Source organism: Siphateles boraxobius, unplaced genomic scaffold (genome assembly GCF_051911475.1).
Source record: "Siphateles boraxobius isolate OS27281-9 unplaced genomic scaffold, OSU_SipBor_1 5, whole genome shotgun sequence".
Lineage (NCBI taxonomy): Eukaryota > Metazoa > Chordata > Actinopteri > Cypriniformes > Leuciscidae > Siphateles > Siphateles boraxobius.
In genome coordinates, this window is record NW_027509141.1 from 27998467 (window position 1) to 28017461 (window position 18995).

General features: G+C 38.9%; 1 protein-coding gene across 3 annotated transcripts; it reads left to right on the forward strand.

Moving 5' to 3' along the window:
• The first annotated feature begins 729 nt into the window (after positions 1 to 729).
• LOC143711762 (UDP-glucuronosyltransferase-like) lies at positions 730 to 18782 on the forward strand. Of its 3 annotated transcripts, none has more exons than XM_077203699.1 (5): positions 730 to 1800; positions 14435 to 14566; positions 15463 to 15550; positions 17463 to 17682; positions 17771 to 18782. In XM_077203699.1, the coding sequence occupies exons 1-5, from the start codon at positions 883 to 885 to the stop codon at positions 18048 to 18050; spliced, it is 1638 nt and encodes a 545-aa protein (XP_077059814.1). In that variant the 5' UTR covers positions 730 to 882; the 3' UTR covers positions 18051 to 18782. The 3 variants fall into 3 exon arrangements, with proteins under 3 accessions (XP_077059814.1, XP_077059815.1, XP_077059817.1); XM_077203700.1 differs by lacking the exon at positions 730 to 1800 and adding an exon at positions 4245 to 5657; XM_077203702.1 differs by lacking the exon at positions 730 to 1800 and adding an exon at positions 11822 to 12970.
• Positions 18783 to 18995: the final 213 nt, after the last annotated feature.

Below are 18995 nucleotides of genomic sequence, written 5' to 3' on the forward strand. Positions count from 1 at the left end.
AAAAAATATGTAGATTGAATACAGCAGTCATTATAGAAATATGTCAAATTTACTGCCACTCTCTCGGCCATTGTATAAGAAACACCTTTTATGTTTGTTTATTTATTTATTTATTTTATAAAGTATATGGTTATAAATGTGTATTGCATTTATTTTATTTTTTTTATTAAATTTAAAAACTTTACAAGATTTGCCGTGTTGATAACACGTCATCACAATCCGTTAAAAGGTCCATCCATGAGATTATTTTTTTGCTTGCATAGGCATATTTGTAGCGAACAGTGCAGGTCATTGTGCCAGTCCCCATGGCTAGTCTAAACTCTAGTCTAAACTGAAATTAGGAACTCATTGACAAAGGTGAACATCTCATTTTTACATGACACTGCATGTAGTAGCAGCTTTACTAGGTATCCAAAAAAGATCTGTAGCTATATGCTGTGATACTAGTGACACTAAATCAGATGATGTCAATGTAAATAAGTTTGTTTGAAATTTAGAATACTCACAATCTTTAGCACTCACGTTGTGTGAAAATGTAAACCTCAGTTTAAAACTCAAAGTCATTATCTAGTTTTATTATCTGCAGATTAACCCAGGTTGGAAAGGGTAACAGAGGTCCTGGGATATCAGCCAGTAAAAAGAAAACAAATGATAAACAGGACTTTGTACCTACATTTTTGCCAGGGTATTTGTGTGACATATGTATTGGCTCTGGTGTCAAATTGAAATTTGTTCTCTTTCTGCTTCACTTTTAAGAGTGGTCCCGGCCTGATCACACAGTTTGTTAATCCTGCAAGGAATTCACACAGAAAAACAAGCCTTGATCTAGTTTGTTCAATGAAGGGGGAGTTCTGCACAAGACCTTGAGGAATAATTGGCAGAATGTATCTTTCCTCAAATACAGCCTTTGAACATGAAGACCTAAAGATGAGATTGGTTGCATTTGTAGGGTTCCTCATGCTTGCTTTTGCAGATGTGGGAGAGACGATACATCCTAGAGAACCTGGTTGGACTGGTTCGCTTTTAGTGGTGCCCATGGACGGAAGTCACTGGACTGGAGTGAAAGCTGTTGCGGAAGAGATGGGCAGCAGGGGTCACAAAGTGATGGTGGTCATTCCAGAGGTTAGTATACAGCTGGGACCTGGTAAACACTACGCTACTAGAACGTTTCCGGTTCCATATGGACGGCAACAACTGGATGAACTCCAAGCTCGAAACGCTGAGGTGATGGATAATAAGCAGCAGCCTCTTTTGGAGAAGATCAGCACCAGAATCAGTAACATGAGGAAATTTGTGGACCTCCTAACGGCCACAGCTGAGAGTCTCCTCTTAAACCAAGAGCTGGTGGATTTCCTGAGGAAGCAGAATTTTGATGCAGTACTCACCAGCCCAACTGTGCCAACTGGTGCCATCCTGGCTTATAACCTCTCCTTACCTGCTGTGTATATGTTGCGAGGCTTACCCTGCGGACTAGACTCGACTGCCACAGCCTGCCCAAACCCTCCATCTTACGTCCCACGGTTCTTTACACACTATTCAGACTGCATGTCTTTTCGTCAACGTGTGCTGAACGTTCTAGTGAGCATCCTGGAGCCTTTGCTCTGCAGACTGATATATTGGTCTACTGAGGATGTAGCCTCCCGTTTCCTGCAGAGAGATGTAAGTGTGGTAGAGATCCTGCAAAGTGGAGCTCTATGGCTGCTGCGGTATGATTTCAGCCTGGAGTTTCCTAAACCCTTGATGCCAAACATGGTTCTAATCGGGGGGATTAACTGTGCCGCAAAAAAGCCTCTGATTAAGGTGAGTGGAGGGATGTGCAGACATTTAAATGGATGCTTATTTAAATAGGTGTCACAAAAATGTTTTCTTCAACTGTCTACTACACCGGGCATAGAAGTGAGTTTAAAGCTTAAAGGGATAGTTCACCCAAAAATTTATATTTCTATAATAATTTTCTCACCCTTATGTTTTTACAAAAGCATGTGACTTTCTTCTGCGGAACACAAAAGAAGATACGTTTAAGAATATTGGTAACCAAACTGTTTTAGGGACAATTTACTTCCATTTTATGGACTAGATATCGGAGATATTTCTTAAAATATCGTACTTTTCCAATATCTCTATCTTATTGTTCCAAAGAAGAAAATGTCATACAGTTTTGGAAAAACATGAAGGTAAGTAAATGAAAGAGGTTTCATGTTTTGGGTGAACTGTCCCTTTAAGGGTTGCTTTTAAGATTTAATTTAAGGTTTTGAGCTTAACACTGAGGTGATTTTTGCACTTCATCAGGGGGAACAAAGAGTATTCTTTGGCTTGAGAAGCTTCTGATTGCTTAGAATGACAAACAAGTTCTATAAGAGATTTGTTTTGATTTAATTAATCTCTTATACAGACTGTCATTCTATTCAAAGGATATCTTTTGGCTCGAGAATCCACTGCTTTCTTACGATGGCAAATTAGAAAATAAGCTCTTTAGGAAATCCAAAAATCAGCTAAACTTCTACTGCCTGAATATATTTTGTGGATTGGTTGCATCTTTGAACATAGTTGAAATGAAGTTCTGTTTACACTATTATTGTTGTAATCATTAACCAGCAAAGTCTATTTGCAACTGGCAAACTGTAAACCCACATGTATCTAGCCACTCAAAAGCTGGAAAACAATCTACTTCCTGTCTATTTGATCGTAAATTGCAAAAGCAACCAGTTGATATATTTGCACATATTAGTGAGACAAACGGACACAAGGAGGTAAAGCTTCACCACGTCAGTCTTTAAGTATTTTTGGCTAGAAAGATGCACTTCAGAACAATTTTATGTCTAGTGATCAGTATAGTCTGTTGTGCAGCGTTGGACCAGAGTCCGTCTGGGAAGAGCAGTTGGACTGGGAAGCTGTTAGTGGTACCAATGGATGGAAGTCACTGGACAGGAGTGAAAGCAGTGGCAGAAGAAATGGGACACAGAGGTCACACAGTGATTGTGGTGATTCCAGAGATCAGTATGCGTATGGGTCCAGGCAAACACTACATCACAAAGACATTTCCAGTCTCGTATGGGCAAGATCTAATCAACCAAATAATGATGAACCATGTTTGTGAATTGACAGCACCAGGGCAGTCCCTATTGTAGAGTGTGGCTTCAAAGGTGGAACATTTGAAAAATATTCTTAACTATATTGCCTCTACAATTGAAAGTTTGTTCAAGAACCAGGAACTTTTATAGTTTCTGAGAGAACAAAACTTTGATGCTGTTTTAACAGATCCTGCCTTACCCAGATCACTGGCCCATATTGGCATATAATCTTTCCGTACCTGCAGTGTACATGTTAAGGGGATTGCCATGCGATGCTGCGGCCACAGCCTGTCCGGACTCTCCTTCATATATTCCACGTTTCTTTAGACAAAACTCAGACCGCATGTCTTTTGGTCAGCGTGTGCTGAATGTTCTTGTGAGCATGCTGGATCCACTAGTATGTAAGGTTTTTTACTGGTTCTCTGAGGAAGTGGCATCCAACTTCCTGCAGAGAGATGTGAGCTTGATCGAGATCCTGAGCACTGGAGCTGTCTGGTTAATGCGGTATGATTTCATCCCTGGAGTTCCCCAAACCCCTGATTCCCAACATGGTTCTGATAGGAGGAATTAACTGTGAAATTAAAAACCCACTGACGAAGGTGAGGATCGCCTTTATACTCATCACATGATACTCATAAGTTTCAAAGCATGTACTAGAGTAGCCTATACTAGATATCAACAATCAAATCTATATATGCTACATGACTATAGAAACAGACTAAAATAGGTGATGAACAGGTCAACTTTTCAGGATAGGATAAATGGGGGCATGATTTAAGGGGCATGTACACCATTATTAACAACCTACAGTATCATTTTCCTGTAGTTTATATGGTTAGGGTTTAGGTTAGGAGTAGGGATAAAAGTTTGACGTTTTTTTTTCTTCCAAATCCTGTCGACCCAACATGCCTACTCTGCAAAATCAAGACTTGACTTATTGTGATACTTATGGGACTAAACTTGACTGCCACAGTCTGCCTGGACCCTTCATCTTATGCCCTGATTCTTCACAGTAAACTCAGTATGTATTTTCATTAATGTCTGCTAAACATTCTGATGATATTGAAGCCTTTGCTCTGCTGACTGATATTAGTCACTGGATATCTGTGGGTTTGTATAAAATCTTAAATTCAGTTTGATCAAATTTAATAAAAAAATTATTGTTGTTGCTGATACTCTGTGTTCAACTCAGAGGTTAAAGCTGAGGTGATTCGCAGTCTTCCTCAGGAGGAGCAAAGAGTATCCTTTGGCTTGAGAGGCAACTGTTTGTTTATGATAACAAATTATGACATAGGAGATTAATTGACCTGCTAAACTGCTACTAAATGAACGTGGCTTGGTTGCATTTTTAGACAGACCAAGGATCGACAACACTGCCAGTGAAGTTCTCTTGACACTGCCAAATTATTAACCAGTCATGACTGCTTGCAAACTAGAAGATAATTAAGTTAAGCCTTCTCATTTTTGTTATAAAACGACACTGGAGAGCTTTGTTTTTATTGTAATACCATGAATGTGTTTAATAGTTAAAAAAAAAAAAAAGGTTCCTCCCAGATCATATGTCTAGCCACTAGCAAGCTGGAAAGCACTTTGCTTGCTATCTATCTGATAATAAATTGCGAAAGCAGTCAGTTGATCTATTTGAACATAGGGAGACAAACGGGCAAACAGTGGCTCTCGATGTCAGGAGAAGAATTTTTGTCTAGAAGCATGCGCTTAGCAGTAATTTTTTGTCTAGTGATCAGTATAGTCTGTTGTGCAGCGTTGGACCAGAGTCCGCCTGGGAAGAGCAGTTGGACTGGGAAGCTGTTAGTGGTACCAATGGATGGAAGTCATTGGACAGGCGTGAAGGCCGTGGCAGAAGAGATGGGACGCAGAGGTCACACAGTGATTGTGGTGATTCCAGAGATCAGTATGCGTATGGGTCCAGGCAAACACTACATCACAAAGACATTTACGGTCCCATACGAGCTGGAGTTGATCAACGAGATATTGACCGAGCAAGTTCGTGTATTGACAACCTCAGGGAAATCCCTACTGGAGAGTGTGACTTCAACAGTGGGAAATATGTTAAAGATGTTTAACTTAATGTCCTCTACAAGCGAAAGTCTGTTCAAGAGCCAGGAGCTTATAGAGTTTCTGAGAGAACAAAACTTTGATGCTGTTTTAACCGATCCAGCCCTTCCAACGGGGCCAATATTGGCATTTAATCTTTCTGTACCTGCGGTGTACATGTTAAGGGGATTGCCATGTGGCCTTGATGCTGCAGCCACAGCCTGTCCAGACCCTCTTTCATATATCCCACGTTTCTATACACTAAACTCAGACCGCATGTCTTTTGGTCAGCGTGTGCTGAATGTTCTTGTGAGCATGCTGGAACCACTAGTATGTAAGGTTTTTTACTGGTCCTTTGAGGAAGTGGCATCCAACTTCCTGCAGAGAGATGTTAGCTTGACTGAGATCCTGAGCACTGGAGCTGTCTGGTTAATGCGGTATGATTTCACCCTGGAGTTCCCCAAACCCCTGATGCCCAACATGCATCTCATAGGAGGAATTAACTGTGAAATTAAGAACCCACTGACGAAGGTGAGCATCACCTATGCTTGTCACATTATACTTAGAGGTCTGAGGCACTTAACTGCAAGTATACTAGATATCTTCAATCAAATCTGTGTATGCTACAGTATGTGACCTAGAAACCGTCTAAATGAGGTGATGAAAAGTTATACTTTTCAAAAAGGCCAGATGAATGTATTAGAATGTAGAATATTCACAACTCTCAGGACTCGTATTGTATGATTAAACTAAAGCATGTTTAAAGTCACTACAGTATCTGCATGTGAACCCAGACTGGAAAGGGTGACAACATTTTCTGGGATCTCAAACAGTAAAAAGAAATAAAAGACGAGCGGGACTCTGAACCTATATAATTCATTACCAGGGTTATTTTGGGTGAATGTGGCTTCTACATGTTTCAGTAGCAACATCCTTGTTGGTCCTGAAACAACATTTCTGACAACCAATCAGCATTTAGTATTTGGTATTAATGTATGCCCTGCGGGCTGCAGATTGCACTCGACCACCGCAGCATGCCCAATTGCTGTGTCTTACGTCCTAAAATTCTTCACACAAAAAACATACCGTATGTATTTTCATCAACGTGTGCTGCATCTTGTGAGCATCTTGAAGCCTTTGCTTTGCAGACTGATATTTTGGTCAACCAAGAGGTCAAAGCTGAGGTGATCCTAAGTCTTTTTAGGTAGTACAAAGAGTATCCCTTTGTTTTGAGAAGCCACTGTTTGCCTTGATGACAGACTAGAAAATAAGCTCTTTATGAAATCCATAAATCCGCTAAACCGCTAATATGTGAATGTGTTGCAGCTTGGTTATATCTTTGAACATAGTTTAAAGAGCAACATGCAGGTTGGACACCCCTATATAGCATAGTGTATGTTGATGATAGAACAACTAGATTTTCTTAACTGGAGTAATATATATTAAGCCATTAACGATATTTTTAGATAAATTGTGATAAAATAACTTCCAGGTCTGTAAAGCACTAACCGGAAGTGACGATCGGCGAGGGAGTCTGGTCAAGTTCAAGCTCAGATTACAATGGATGCGAATGAAGAAACCGAGTTCTCCGATGTGGACGAACATGCTTATGATGGCCCACAGGCCTATAATTATGAGCCTCCTAGACGTGATAGTAGTCAGGGGGAGGAACAATGGGCAGAGGAGAGAAGTAGAGTTGTGGTGTCAAGAAAACCAGTGGCGAATAGGGCAAGTGACTTGGTGAGTTCATGTAAGCTAGCACCGTGGCTAACGCTGGTTCATCTACTGTATGGCTAGTACCTTGGTGTTTTGCAATAAATCTGCTTTAGCAAACATACGTCCGACCTTGTTCTTGATTAAACATCCATTTAGATTGTCTTAATTTAAGCCAGCAATGTTTTGTCTTCTCATATTCTACGCTGACAGTGATTATGCAGTCCATCCAAGCTGGTTAGCAATATCTACATTGACTAAATACCATGCCATAACAACAAATTAATAATGACAATACCTAAGCTACAATAGAAACAGTCTAATGGCGCTTTTCCACTGCATGGTACGGCTCAGTACGGTTCTGCTCGCTTCGCTTTTCCACTGCGTGGTACGACTCAGCTTTAGCTCGGTTTGCTTTTCAACTGCAGTTAGTGATAGCATTTAAAGCGAGCCGTACCGTACCATGCAGTGGAAAAGCGCCATAACATTCATATCTGTATAAAACTCCAGTACGTGGTTTTGCCTGCAGGAGAGGGGCAGAATGTTTGCCACCGTTAGCACTTGGTCCTCCAGTCCCGCCCGCGCCAAAATCTGGTGTACACTTTGACGGTGGACTTGATTCCATCGAGTGCACCGAGGGAACAGCATCAGTAATCAGCCTCACGTGGTCCTTACTCCGAAATCCCATCCGAGACTCCATCAAATCTCCAGGTCGATAATTCTCCGGGGTGAAATGTGCGCCACAAACAACCGAGTGTGTGGTAACAGACGCGGCAGTGAAGTCTGCTCTCTTCACCTGCACAAAACGTACCCAAGACCGAAAAGCCTTGTTTTTCCTAGAAGGAAAATGATGGACACAATGTCCTGACAGGCTGGAATTCGTGCAACTAGCACAAACACAATAATTTACCATTAAGGCTTATCTAAAACTCGATCTAAAACTTTCTGTCTCTCAATACTGCTCTAACTACACCAACACCCAATAATGAGAAAGCTGACCGCGAGCTCTTTTATTTACCTCGGCCTACGTCATATGACGCGTTGCTATAGCGGGAAAGGCGTCTTCCAGAGCCTAGTACATTTTCATCAAAATCTCAATATCAAATTAGATTTCATTAGTAATTTCTACATATGTTTTTTTTTTAAATACCTCTGCAGACAATTTAAAGTATTAATTCAGAAATAAATTCAACCTGCATGTTGCTCTTTATGTATCAACATTAAGCTCTGCCAGTTTTATGTCTAGTGATCAGTATAGTCAGTTGTGCAGCGTTGGACAAAAGGTGAGACTAGTGTAACTCTAAATGATATAATGAGATGGTAAACTTTTCCTGATAAATGTTTTGAAATGTAGAATATTCACAACATTTGAGAATCATTGTGAGAATACATTAATGTAAAACTAATGCATGTTAAAAGACACTTTACTATTTGAGAGTGAACCCAGACTGGAAAGGGTGACAAAGGTCCTAGGAACTCAGCCAATTAAAATAAGGCAAAAGAAGAGTGGGACTTTGTACTTAAGTCATTCATTGCTAGGGTCTTAAATTTTCTCTTTCTGGTTGTTACTTGTATTTGAGAATAGTCACAAAAAAAAAAACTTGTTCAAAACAGAGAAGTCCATGTGTTAACCTATTCATTTTAAACTATAACATATTAGGTATAAATGTACTTCACACAACAATGCATGAACAGGTTAGGCAGCAAAGACTGCAGACCAAGCCATGTGTGTGTTGTAAACATTATTTCAGTGACAAAGCATATTTTAATAGTAGGCTATGGGTTAAATCCGTATTGCCCTTCAGTAGGTGATAAGTCAAGACTATGTATGTAATGATTTGCAGCAGTTACTATATTTCTTCGCTGGCCTTCCAGGGGCAAATGCATATGCACATACATACGGCATGGTCATCAGGCACTCTATTGGTAAAATAAGTGTTTTTTGCCCGTACCCTTCTTGAATATTCAATTTATTTTATTTAATCACTCTGTGCAGTACAACACAGCACGCCAAGTGGTATTGTTGTTGATAGCATTTTTCCTCACACAGAATTTTCTTGTTTCATAAAATTACTGCAGGTGTCACTGTTCTCTCTGTCATATTTGCAGTCCTAAAGAGATAAACATCAGTTCAGTTGTTAGTGTTGTAATCCCCACAGCATAGCTGGGTGGGGATGATTACTGTTGAGACATATGGTAACCAGCAATGTCTTTTGTACGATTTTGCATGTGGCTGACTGGGTCAGTAGATCTTACTGGGTTACTTTTTTGTAATCTGGCATTATTTTATGTGTTTAGGATTTGTGTGTGTTAGTTGGTAGAATCAGATTGCGGCTAGTGTAATTCGTGCAGACAGTAACTCTTCAAAATATTTCATCAGGACATGTATGATGTGAAAAAAGAAAGCTTTTGCCAACAAATGGAACTGCGGCTACTAATAGAAAAGTGGTGGTCTTTTTTGACCGATGGTTCCCCCAGATCAGGGAGCTGCTAATATAATAATAAAAGTAGTAGTAGTACTAGTAGTAGTAGTAGTAGTTTTTAAGGATTTATTTATTAATTTAAGAACTTGGTAACACTTTAGAATACTGTTCCGCCATTAATGAATAACACAGAAACAAATAAGCAACTAATGAGCCAAAAACAATTATTAAACAAACAGCATCACAGCATAAGAGACATCAGGATCCAAATTGTATTTTAAAAGATTTATTCTTGCAAGAATAGTTCCCAGTCCAACCACAGTCCAGCTGCAGGAGGAAATGAGACCCAGAACAGGGCGATGCCAGCAGTCTTATACTGTTCTATCTCTTGTTTAGACAAGAGGAACAAGGGAACTTTGACTACCCCAAAGGCAGGGGGTTTTCTCACCTCTGAAGTCAGAGGTCACTTGCCCAACCACCTGCTGAGTGTCTCACACACACCTCCAGCTGTATAAACATAACAACAGAAAACAGGGTCCTCTGTTCTCGTACACAGAACACAGATAAGGAACTAAAATCAATGAGAATATAAAAATTTACACAACACAACACACGATTAACATTCTAGTACACTTAACTAACAAGAAACTCTGATTAATGAATTAGTAAGTAATAGTGCTTAGTCGAATGTGGTAGTTCAGTATTAGCTAATCAATAACTAATTTTTTCAAACCTCCCAGAGAACTTTTAAGAACTACTACAGGTTCATAATTAATATGAATAATGCATAATATACAATTATTATAAAGGGAAGATCATGGTAACCCACCAGCAATGACTCGAGTGTTACCAACTCTATCTGAATGAATTACCATCCAAAACCTTAGAAAAACCTCAAAACCTTAGAAAAACCTTACAATGACTCCAGTCAGTGTTTCTCACTTTAGAATACTGATCCAAATAATTAGTAATTCCTTCTTGGTAATTTGGTAATACTTGAGTCATTACTAGCAGGTTACCATTACTTTCCCTTTAGAATTAATTATACGTTACTCACATTAATTATGAATATTTATTATAGTAGTTTGTAGAAGTCCTCTGGGAGGTATGAAAAAAAAAGTTATTATTTAGCTAATAGTAAACTACCACATTCAACTGAGCACTATAGTTGTTTAATCAGAGTTTCTTTTTAGTAAAAGTTACTATAGTGTTAATATTGCCTTACTAATTTGTTTGTATCTGTACACAATTCCTGGAAGCTGAAAACATCACAGTTCTTGCATGGGCAGCATACTCACCGGACATGTCACCAATTGAGCATGTTTGGGATGCTCTGGACTGCGTGTTCCAGGTCCTGCCAATAGAGTGCCGAAGTTATGACGTCACTTTGTAGTACAACTCGGAAGTTAGCGGCGCATGGGTTCCCTCGATCGAAAAGCTATGCATTTTCAACATAGACTTTTGGAAAATCGCAAAAAATAAGATCTGTGTTCAACAAAGAGTTATGACCCTTACACGTTTTGTATATTAAGATAATCTTTACAAGTTAATCCAAAATGTATACATTTTGAAGCCTATATAAAGTTTAAAAAACCACAAGCAGACACAATAAAGTTTAAAAAACCACAAGCAGGTTATAACTGGTGTGTTTTATGTCATAGATCAAAACGTAAAAATATTTAGAGGCTTTGTTAACCACAGACCTTATTTCAGGCGATTTAGCAAAAACCCATTCAAAAAACCCATAGACTTTAGGGCGAGGGAACCATAAGAGTTAAAATGGTAACTCACTTCCGCGTTTTGGCGTCAAAGTGACGTCATAACATCGGCACTCTATATCCAGCAACTTCGCATAGCCATTGAAAAGGAGTGGACCAACATTCCACAAGCCACAATCAACAACCTGATCAACTCTATGCGAAGGAGATGTGTTGTCACACCTGTGCAATAATCATGCGGTCTAATCAGCATCTTGATATGCCACCCCTGTGAGTTGGATGGATTGTCTCAGCAAAGGAGAAGTGCTCACTAACACAGATTTAGACAGATTTGTGAACAATATTTGAGAGAAATAGGCCTTTTGTGTACATAGAAAAAGTCTTTGAGTTCAGCTCATGAAAAATGGAGGCAAAAACAAAAGTGTTGCTTTTATAATTTTGTACAGTGTAGTTTGTTTCTTGTTAGAAAAATACCCTATGTGGATATAAATGTTATGGAATGCTATTTAAAAAGCATGTGGGGGTGTATTGTTAGTCACGCTATCTCTTGAACACGAGGAGATTGAAAGCAAAGGAGTGCCTAGCTTCTCACGCGAGCTGGGTTTGAGGGGAAGGGGGAGGTGCTGGTAGGAGTTACATTGCTTCCTCCTTATGCTCTTGAGTTTATTCAGCTGCTTGTAACTTAGGCTTTGAGTTGTCTTACTCTACTTAGGAATTGTTTCAGGTGCTAAATGCTAAATCCATAGTTATCCCAGCCAAAGAACTGTGATGTATTTGGATGTGTACAAAGTAGGGGTTCTGCTTTTAATTTTGCATTTAAGTGTTCAAAGAAGAGTCTGTTGTCTCTTCTTGTAAGAATTTGATTTGTGTAAATACATGTTTTTCCTTTCAGGAAATGTTTTTTAGCGAAACAGGATGGCATCCTGACTGCCTTCCATCATTTGCATGATTATCATCTGCAACTGAAAAAGCAGCTAAATGTCATTCCCTCTTGTTCTTCCTTTCACTCTCTTGTTTCTCAGTCACACACGAGAGAGTCTAAACACAGCCCCTTTTTCTGGAGGAGGAGTTTTCTCCTCTCCTTTTCTTTCAGTGCTTGTGTCTAGGCTAGGCAGACCCAGTTATGCTGAAGAAGGGCTGGCTGTGGGGGCTGGGTTCAGGGCTGCTGCTGCTCTGGCTCGGTTCCTGGCTGAGGCCTGCGGAGGGTGGACGGGTGCTGGTCATGCCTGTTGAAGGCAGCCACTGGCTCAGCATGAAGGTGTTGGCGACCGAACTGGCCCAGAGAGGCCATGATATCCTCTTGCTGGTGCCTGAGACCAATATCTTGATCCAGAGTTCAGAGCTCTTCCGCACCGAAACCTTCCCGGTGAGCCTCTCCAAAGAGGATCTGTCCACCAGTTTGAAAGGATTTCAGCAGGGGGTGTTCAAGCGTAGTCATGCGATGATGGACATCATTGTCCAATTGGAGCGGCTGCTGAACTTCACGGAGTCGCAGGTGCAAGGATGTGAGTCGCTGCTTTACAACAAACCTCTAATGCATAAGCTGAAGGAGGAAAACTTTGAAGCGGTGCTCACCGATCCCTTCCTGCCATGTGGACCTATTATTTCTACCGCTCTAGATGTCCCTGCTGTCTACTTCCTGCGTGGCATACCTTGCGGCCTTGACTTTATGGCTTTACAGTGTCCTTCTCCTCCATCCTACGTACCTCGGTTTCAGTCTGGCAGCACTGACAAAATGACCTTTGTAGAGCGCATTCATAATTTCTTCATGAGTGGCGTGGAGCTGGTGCTGTGTCGAATAATGTACGCCAGTTTTGATGAACTTGCTGCAAGATTCCTGGATGCAGATGTGACGTACAAGGAGATCATCTCCCGCGGAGCTATCTGGTTGTTTAGATATGATTTTACATTTGAGTACCCCAGACCTCTCATGCCAAATATGGCCCTCATTGGGGGCATCAACTGTCAGAAGAGTGCCTTACTTTCTGCTGTAAGTCACCAGAGGTGTCTTTTTTGAATTTGGTCAGGATAAGTTAAGTGAAGTCACCTTTTATTTATATAGCGCTTTTTACAGTACAGATTGTTTCAAAGCAACTTTACAGTAATAATGAATGTATTGATAATGAATAATGTAAATAATGCAACAGAGTTTGTTTCTGCTGTACAGCAGATCTAATAGTGTCATAGTCTAGCTTAAGTAAGTTCAGTGATGGTTCATTTTTGTTGTAAAAAAGTTATTAATTTAGTTTATATAGCCACTCTGGAAAAAACTGCGATGTCATCGTCCAGCTCAGTTCAGTTCTCATAATGGTGTCAATGCAGGTAGATCAATAATAATGTTTAAAATTAAGTGTCCCCAACTAAGCAAGCCAAAAGCCAAAGGTGACAAAGGGGACAGTGGCAAGGAACCAAAACTCCATCAGGTGACAGAATGGAGAAGGGGAAAAAAAACGTGGGAGAATCCAGGCTCGGTCGGAAGGCCAATTCTCCTCTGGCCAATGAATGAAGAGTGTATGATAATTATTCAGGGCATCATCACTGGTCAGATTGGATCAGATCATTCAGAATATTTATCCAGGATAAGAAAATCTTCTAAAAAAATAAAATGCCTTTTATAAATGCGTTGTTAATATAATTTCTTAAACATGTTCAATAGTGAGTAACTACTAGTTCTAGGCTATGATTTTCTAAGGAGGAAAGAAGTCATGTCACCTCCATGAGTGGTTTTTAAATTGGATTTGGGATCAGTGTCGGTTCTGGGAATATGGTTTTCTTTTTTGAGTTTTGACATTGTTGCTTTACCCTAACATGCATTATGTTTTCCCAGATACAAACATAACCCATGGTAATATGACTCCCCTCTACAGGGCATTGTTAACCTAAGGCAACATGACGTGTTCAGTGTATTCTTTGGCACGCAACCTCCTCCTTCGATTTCCTCTGTGTTATGTTCCTTGTCAGCCACCCTTCCTTCCGTGGGGATCGAAACAAAGGCAGATGTTTTTAATTGACAAAATAATAGTTCTGAGCTCAAAAAACTCTGGAAACTTTGTGATTGTGTAATGCATGCAAAGCATAGATTCTTAAATCACTTGCAGTATATTTTTCAAATGAGATCAAATCAGATTGAAAAACTATTGTAATTACTTTCATGTTTTCTTTCCCCCCTCTGTCAAGTAGAAAAACAACTATAAATTGTAAGTTGTGTCAGTTTGACTTTGACTTAAAGTGGAATATGTGTGCACATATAGCCTATAAAGACACCAGACAGATGAACATAGATATGGTTTGGTGTTTATTAAGGGATAAAATGGGCCTTGTTTATATTATGTACTCACACAGCTTCATAGACATGTCTGCTTTTCCTCAGCTATATGTCTAGTTTACAATGTTGAGCTATACACGCCACAGTGTCATGACTTAATTTCTCTGGCTTGTTGTCTGTCTTTTACAGGAGGTGGAGGAATTTGTCAAGGGTTCTGGAGAGCATGGTATTGTGGTGTTCAGTCTGGGTTCTCTGGTCTCTTCCATGCCAAAAGAAAAAGCTGTCATCTTCTTTGAGGCTTTCAGTATGATTCCACAGAGGGTAAGAAGAACGGCATACATTTTAAAAACTACATACTGGGGGAAATGGGTCTTAGCAAAGCAAAGTGTCTTATAGTAGTTATTCTGGTGCAATTTAAGTGTTCAAACAAGGTGTTTTTACACCTAATTAACACAGTTAATCCTTTCAACTACCCAAATTTACTAATGCCAGGCTTTTAGAGCTGGTGACCTGAGCCTATTCTCTTTAGCATCCCAGATGTTCAGTCATCTCTCAGCTAAGGACTGTAGGATTTAGGAGTCCACTCTACCCAATTGTTTTCCCTGCTTGTTAAAGTGTAAAACTAAGTGGAGGCTGCACGCAGAGCTTTAGCTATAGCTAGGGAGAAAGTCCAGGAGAACATCTTGTTCTCATTAAAATTATCATGCAAGGGAGGTTTGGCACTCTCCAGGATGGGGCATTACTGGAATGGATAGTATTTTCATTAGACCGAGCACAAGTCTGCTGTCAGCAAGAGCTCCTGTCACTTTTTAAACCTAGTAATGAATCATGTAGTAACTTTTTTTTTTAGCGTATTTGGATGTTTTCTATTTGTCAAACTTCAAAAATGTGATAATCTAGACTTTTCTTTACTCAGCTCAATTGTTTGCAAATGCATTTGGCTTGATATAAATATATTGATTTTATAGCATTATATAATATATAGCATAAGTGTCCACATACTTACATTGAAATTATTACAGACAAAGGGTACTTCTAGTAGTTGAAGATCAAGTCTGGTAACCTGGGTTCAACTGTGAACTGGATTGAGATTATTTTACTATTATATACTGTTGTATAACGTGTCCATAAGCTAGTTTCAGGAGGACTGTCATTGGAGTCATTGTACTGTCAGTTGCTTTGGAAAAAAATAGTGTGCTGAATGTCACTTTTTCTAGGTTCTGTGGCGGTATACGGGTGAGATCCCTGATAATGTCCCTGAAAACGTTAAGCTGATGAAGTGGCTTCCACAGAATGACTTACTTGGTGAGTTTCTCTGTGTTTTTTGTTGTTGTTGTTTTTTTACATACAATATATGTAATGCTAAGCTTACATATATTATACATCCAGGTGTAGGTTCATTTTTCTTTTAGCTGCGCAATGAGTACCTTAAAGCACTTTTCCCATATCATACAACATTTAATTTGCTAATTTACTGCTTTGTATATGTAATGAATTAGTAAAAGTATGGCTCTGTTTTAATAATCAATAGGGAAGTACAGATCTATTTGCAGATCTATGGATCCAAAGAATCGTGTTATATATTTGTCTCTCAAATTCTGTTTTTCCGGGGCTGGAACGATTTTTTTATTTTGTAACACTTTATTTCAAAGGTCTATACTTTAGACATTCTACTATAAGTAACTTTGCAACTACATGTCAACTAACTCATTAGAGTATTAATAGACTGTCTGCTTAAAATCTGCTAACACTTTATTTTGATGCTCCTCCAACAGACATTCTTAACTTTACAACTTCATGTCAAGTTATTCTACTGACTTTAACACCTAACCATAACCTAACAGTCTACTACTGATACTCAGTTAGTTGACATATAGTTGCAAAGTTACTTATAATTAGTAGAGTGTCTAATGTTGACCATCAAAATAAAATGTAACCATTTATTTGAAGTTAAGCAGTCATTTTGGTTAGAAATCGCTCATTCTGAAGCACTGAATCTGTTTGTGTTTCCAGAAGTGTGTGAGGATCAGTGTGGGGGGGTAGCCTACATTTATTATCGTGAAATCCAGGGATTCACTTGGCTTATCCCTTGTGTGATTAGTTAAGGATCAGCCAACCACAGATTCCAGCTACAACATGGATCATTAAACCGAGAACACAAAAGCAGCTTTTGTTAAACAAGCTGTGTAAAGTCTTTCATTTGTCTGGCATGTCAGGTATGATTGCAATGACTGGAGAGCAGAACCCATTCAGACTCATAAAGTTAGCTAATCCTATTAACTGTGGTTATATTAGCACTGATGCTGGACCAATGAGCAATCTGTCAGCTATATAAATTCTGGGCCATTTTAAATCAAAAGGGTGCTCTAGGCTGTGCACCTGTTGATCTCTTGAAATTCACCTGCAAATATCAAGTAATGACGTATGAGAATCTCAAAACATACTACTGAACAATTCAAATTGAAGCATTATACAGTGGGATCCAAAGGTCTAAGGCTGCTAGGGACTTCTATTTTGCATTTTGCTAATTTGAGTCTAATTTGATACACTTTTTTATTACAAATTATATGATCACCACAACACTTTGAGTGAAAAGTTTAATTGATGCAAAAGTGAATATACAAAAAACTAAGAAACTTTGAATTTTCTTTATATGGAAACTTGTTTACAACTTGTTTATTTGATAAGAATATTTGTTTTATTTTAAATTCTTGTTTTAAAATTTTAAAAGTCCTAAAAGTTTATTATAAGGTTTAAATACCAAAATAGTAATAATTAAAAAAAAGAAAATTAATTTAAAAGATTTAAAAAATAAATGTAAAAAACTCATCAGACTTTTGGACCCCACGTTAAAGGGATAGTTCACCCAAAAATGAAAATTCTGTCATCACAAAAGAAGATAGTTTGAAGAATATGGGTAACTAAACAGTTGATGGGCCCCATTGACTTCCATAGTATTTTTTTCCATACTATGGGAGTCAATGGGGTCCATAAACTGTTTGGTTACCCATATTCTTCAAAACATCATCTTTTGTGTTCAGCAGAAGAAAGAAATTCATACAGGTTTGGAACAACTTGATGACAGAATGTTCATTTTCAGGTGAACTATCCCTTTAACACTGCCTTTATCATCATCATCATCTGCTGTACTGTATATACCAGCCACTTAGGCCTGTCAAAAGCAATAAGTGACTTTAACTCATGTCATTTATTAAAGGTCATCCCAAAGCAAGAGCCTTTATCACTCATGGTGGGACGCATGGAATCTATGAGGGCATCTGTCATGGTGTTCCCATGGTGATGCTTCCCCTCTTTGGTGACCAGGGTGACAATGTGCACCGCATGGCAACTCGAGGGGTGGGAGTGATCCTCAGCATCCATGACATCACTGTACAAACACTAGTCGACGCTCTCAACGCAGTTATTAATGAAAGCAGGTGACTGTTTGAATATCATTTTTTTCATGTTTTTTTTTTTTATCTCTCTTTCATAATCTCAATGCATCTCCCTTGCTGTCTTCTGCAGCTATAAGCAAAAAATGGAGAAGCTGTCGGCCATACACAATGACCGTCCCATGCAGCCCTTGGATCTCGCAGTGTACTGGACAGAGTTTGTAATGCGACACAAGGGGGCCGAGCATCTGAGACCTGCTGCCCACGACCTCAACTGGCTTCAGTATCACAGTCTGGATGTGATTGGCTTTCTGCTCTTTATTGTACTGACTGTAACTCTAGTAACATTTAAATGCTGCGCACTAGGCTGGAGACGCTGCTGTAGAAAAACGCAGAAAAGGAAGGAAGACTGATCGTATAGAGATTAAAAAGTTGTATTTGCTTATAAAAGCAAACATCTTCTACGTCTATCGTTTCATTTTCACAATGCTAAAGACATGAGAAGCCTGACTTCCATCAGCTGACAACTGAGCCAACGTTTTTTTTTGTTTTAAAGCTGCAGCTTTGTAAACAGGGATATCACATTAATATTTTGAAGCAGTTTCATGTGTAAAGATTTTGTTTCTGAAGATATTAGTTTCACATGCTTTCATTTTGATATCACCGTCCACTACTTACAGTACCTATAATTGTAGTCACTATCATATATATATTTTATTTTACTGAAGGCAACCCACAGGAATTCTGGATAATGGAATCCTCTTAATGGACCTTAATCAGGAAGGATAGATGCAGTGTTGAATATGATACAAATTAAAGGCTGTGAAACAAAAGTATAAGCTTGTCTAATCTTTACAACCATTGTTTTTTGTTTTTTTTCAATTGAAATTCATTCATCCTCATGTTTCATCAACTTATAATCAACACCAGGGCATTCAACATTTTTCATGTGAACTGAATTGCTGAATTTTTTCTGGTAATCTTTTTTTCTCTTGTTAATTTTGCTCCTATGCTCAATTAAATGATCACAACTAATCAATTTTGTATGAAAGGAAAATTTTTGTTGTGCACTTGTAGCCTCTAACGTTGTGAAAAAGCACTTTTGAACTGGAAAAAATAAAATCCTAAAACATGAACACTACAAAGTTTTTATTTATTATGAAACCTCTGGCTTTTTTCTCACATGATATAGGCTATAAAAAAAGAGCCCTATGATCTAACATTACATCTGATTAGTTGAAAACTTGTTGTGCAAAGGTTTGTTAGATTTAGTGGCTGAATTGTAAACACAAATTTTAATATCACTTTTCTTTAAACTGGAAAAAGGGTATAGCCCAACTTTCATTTCTGTCGAAAGC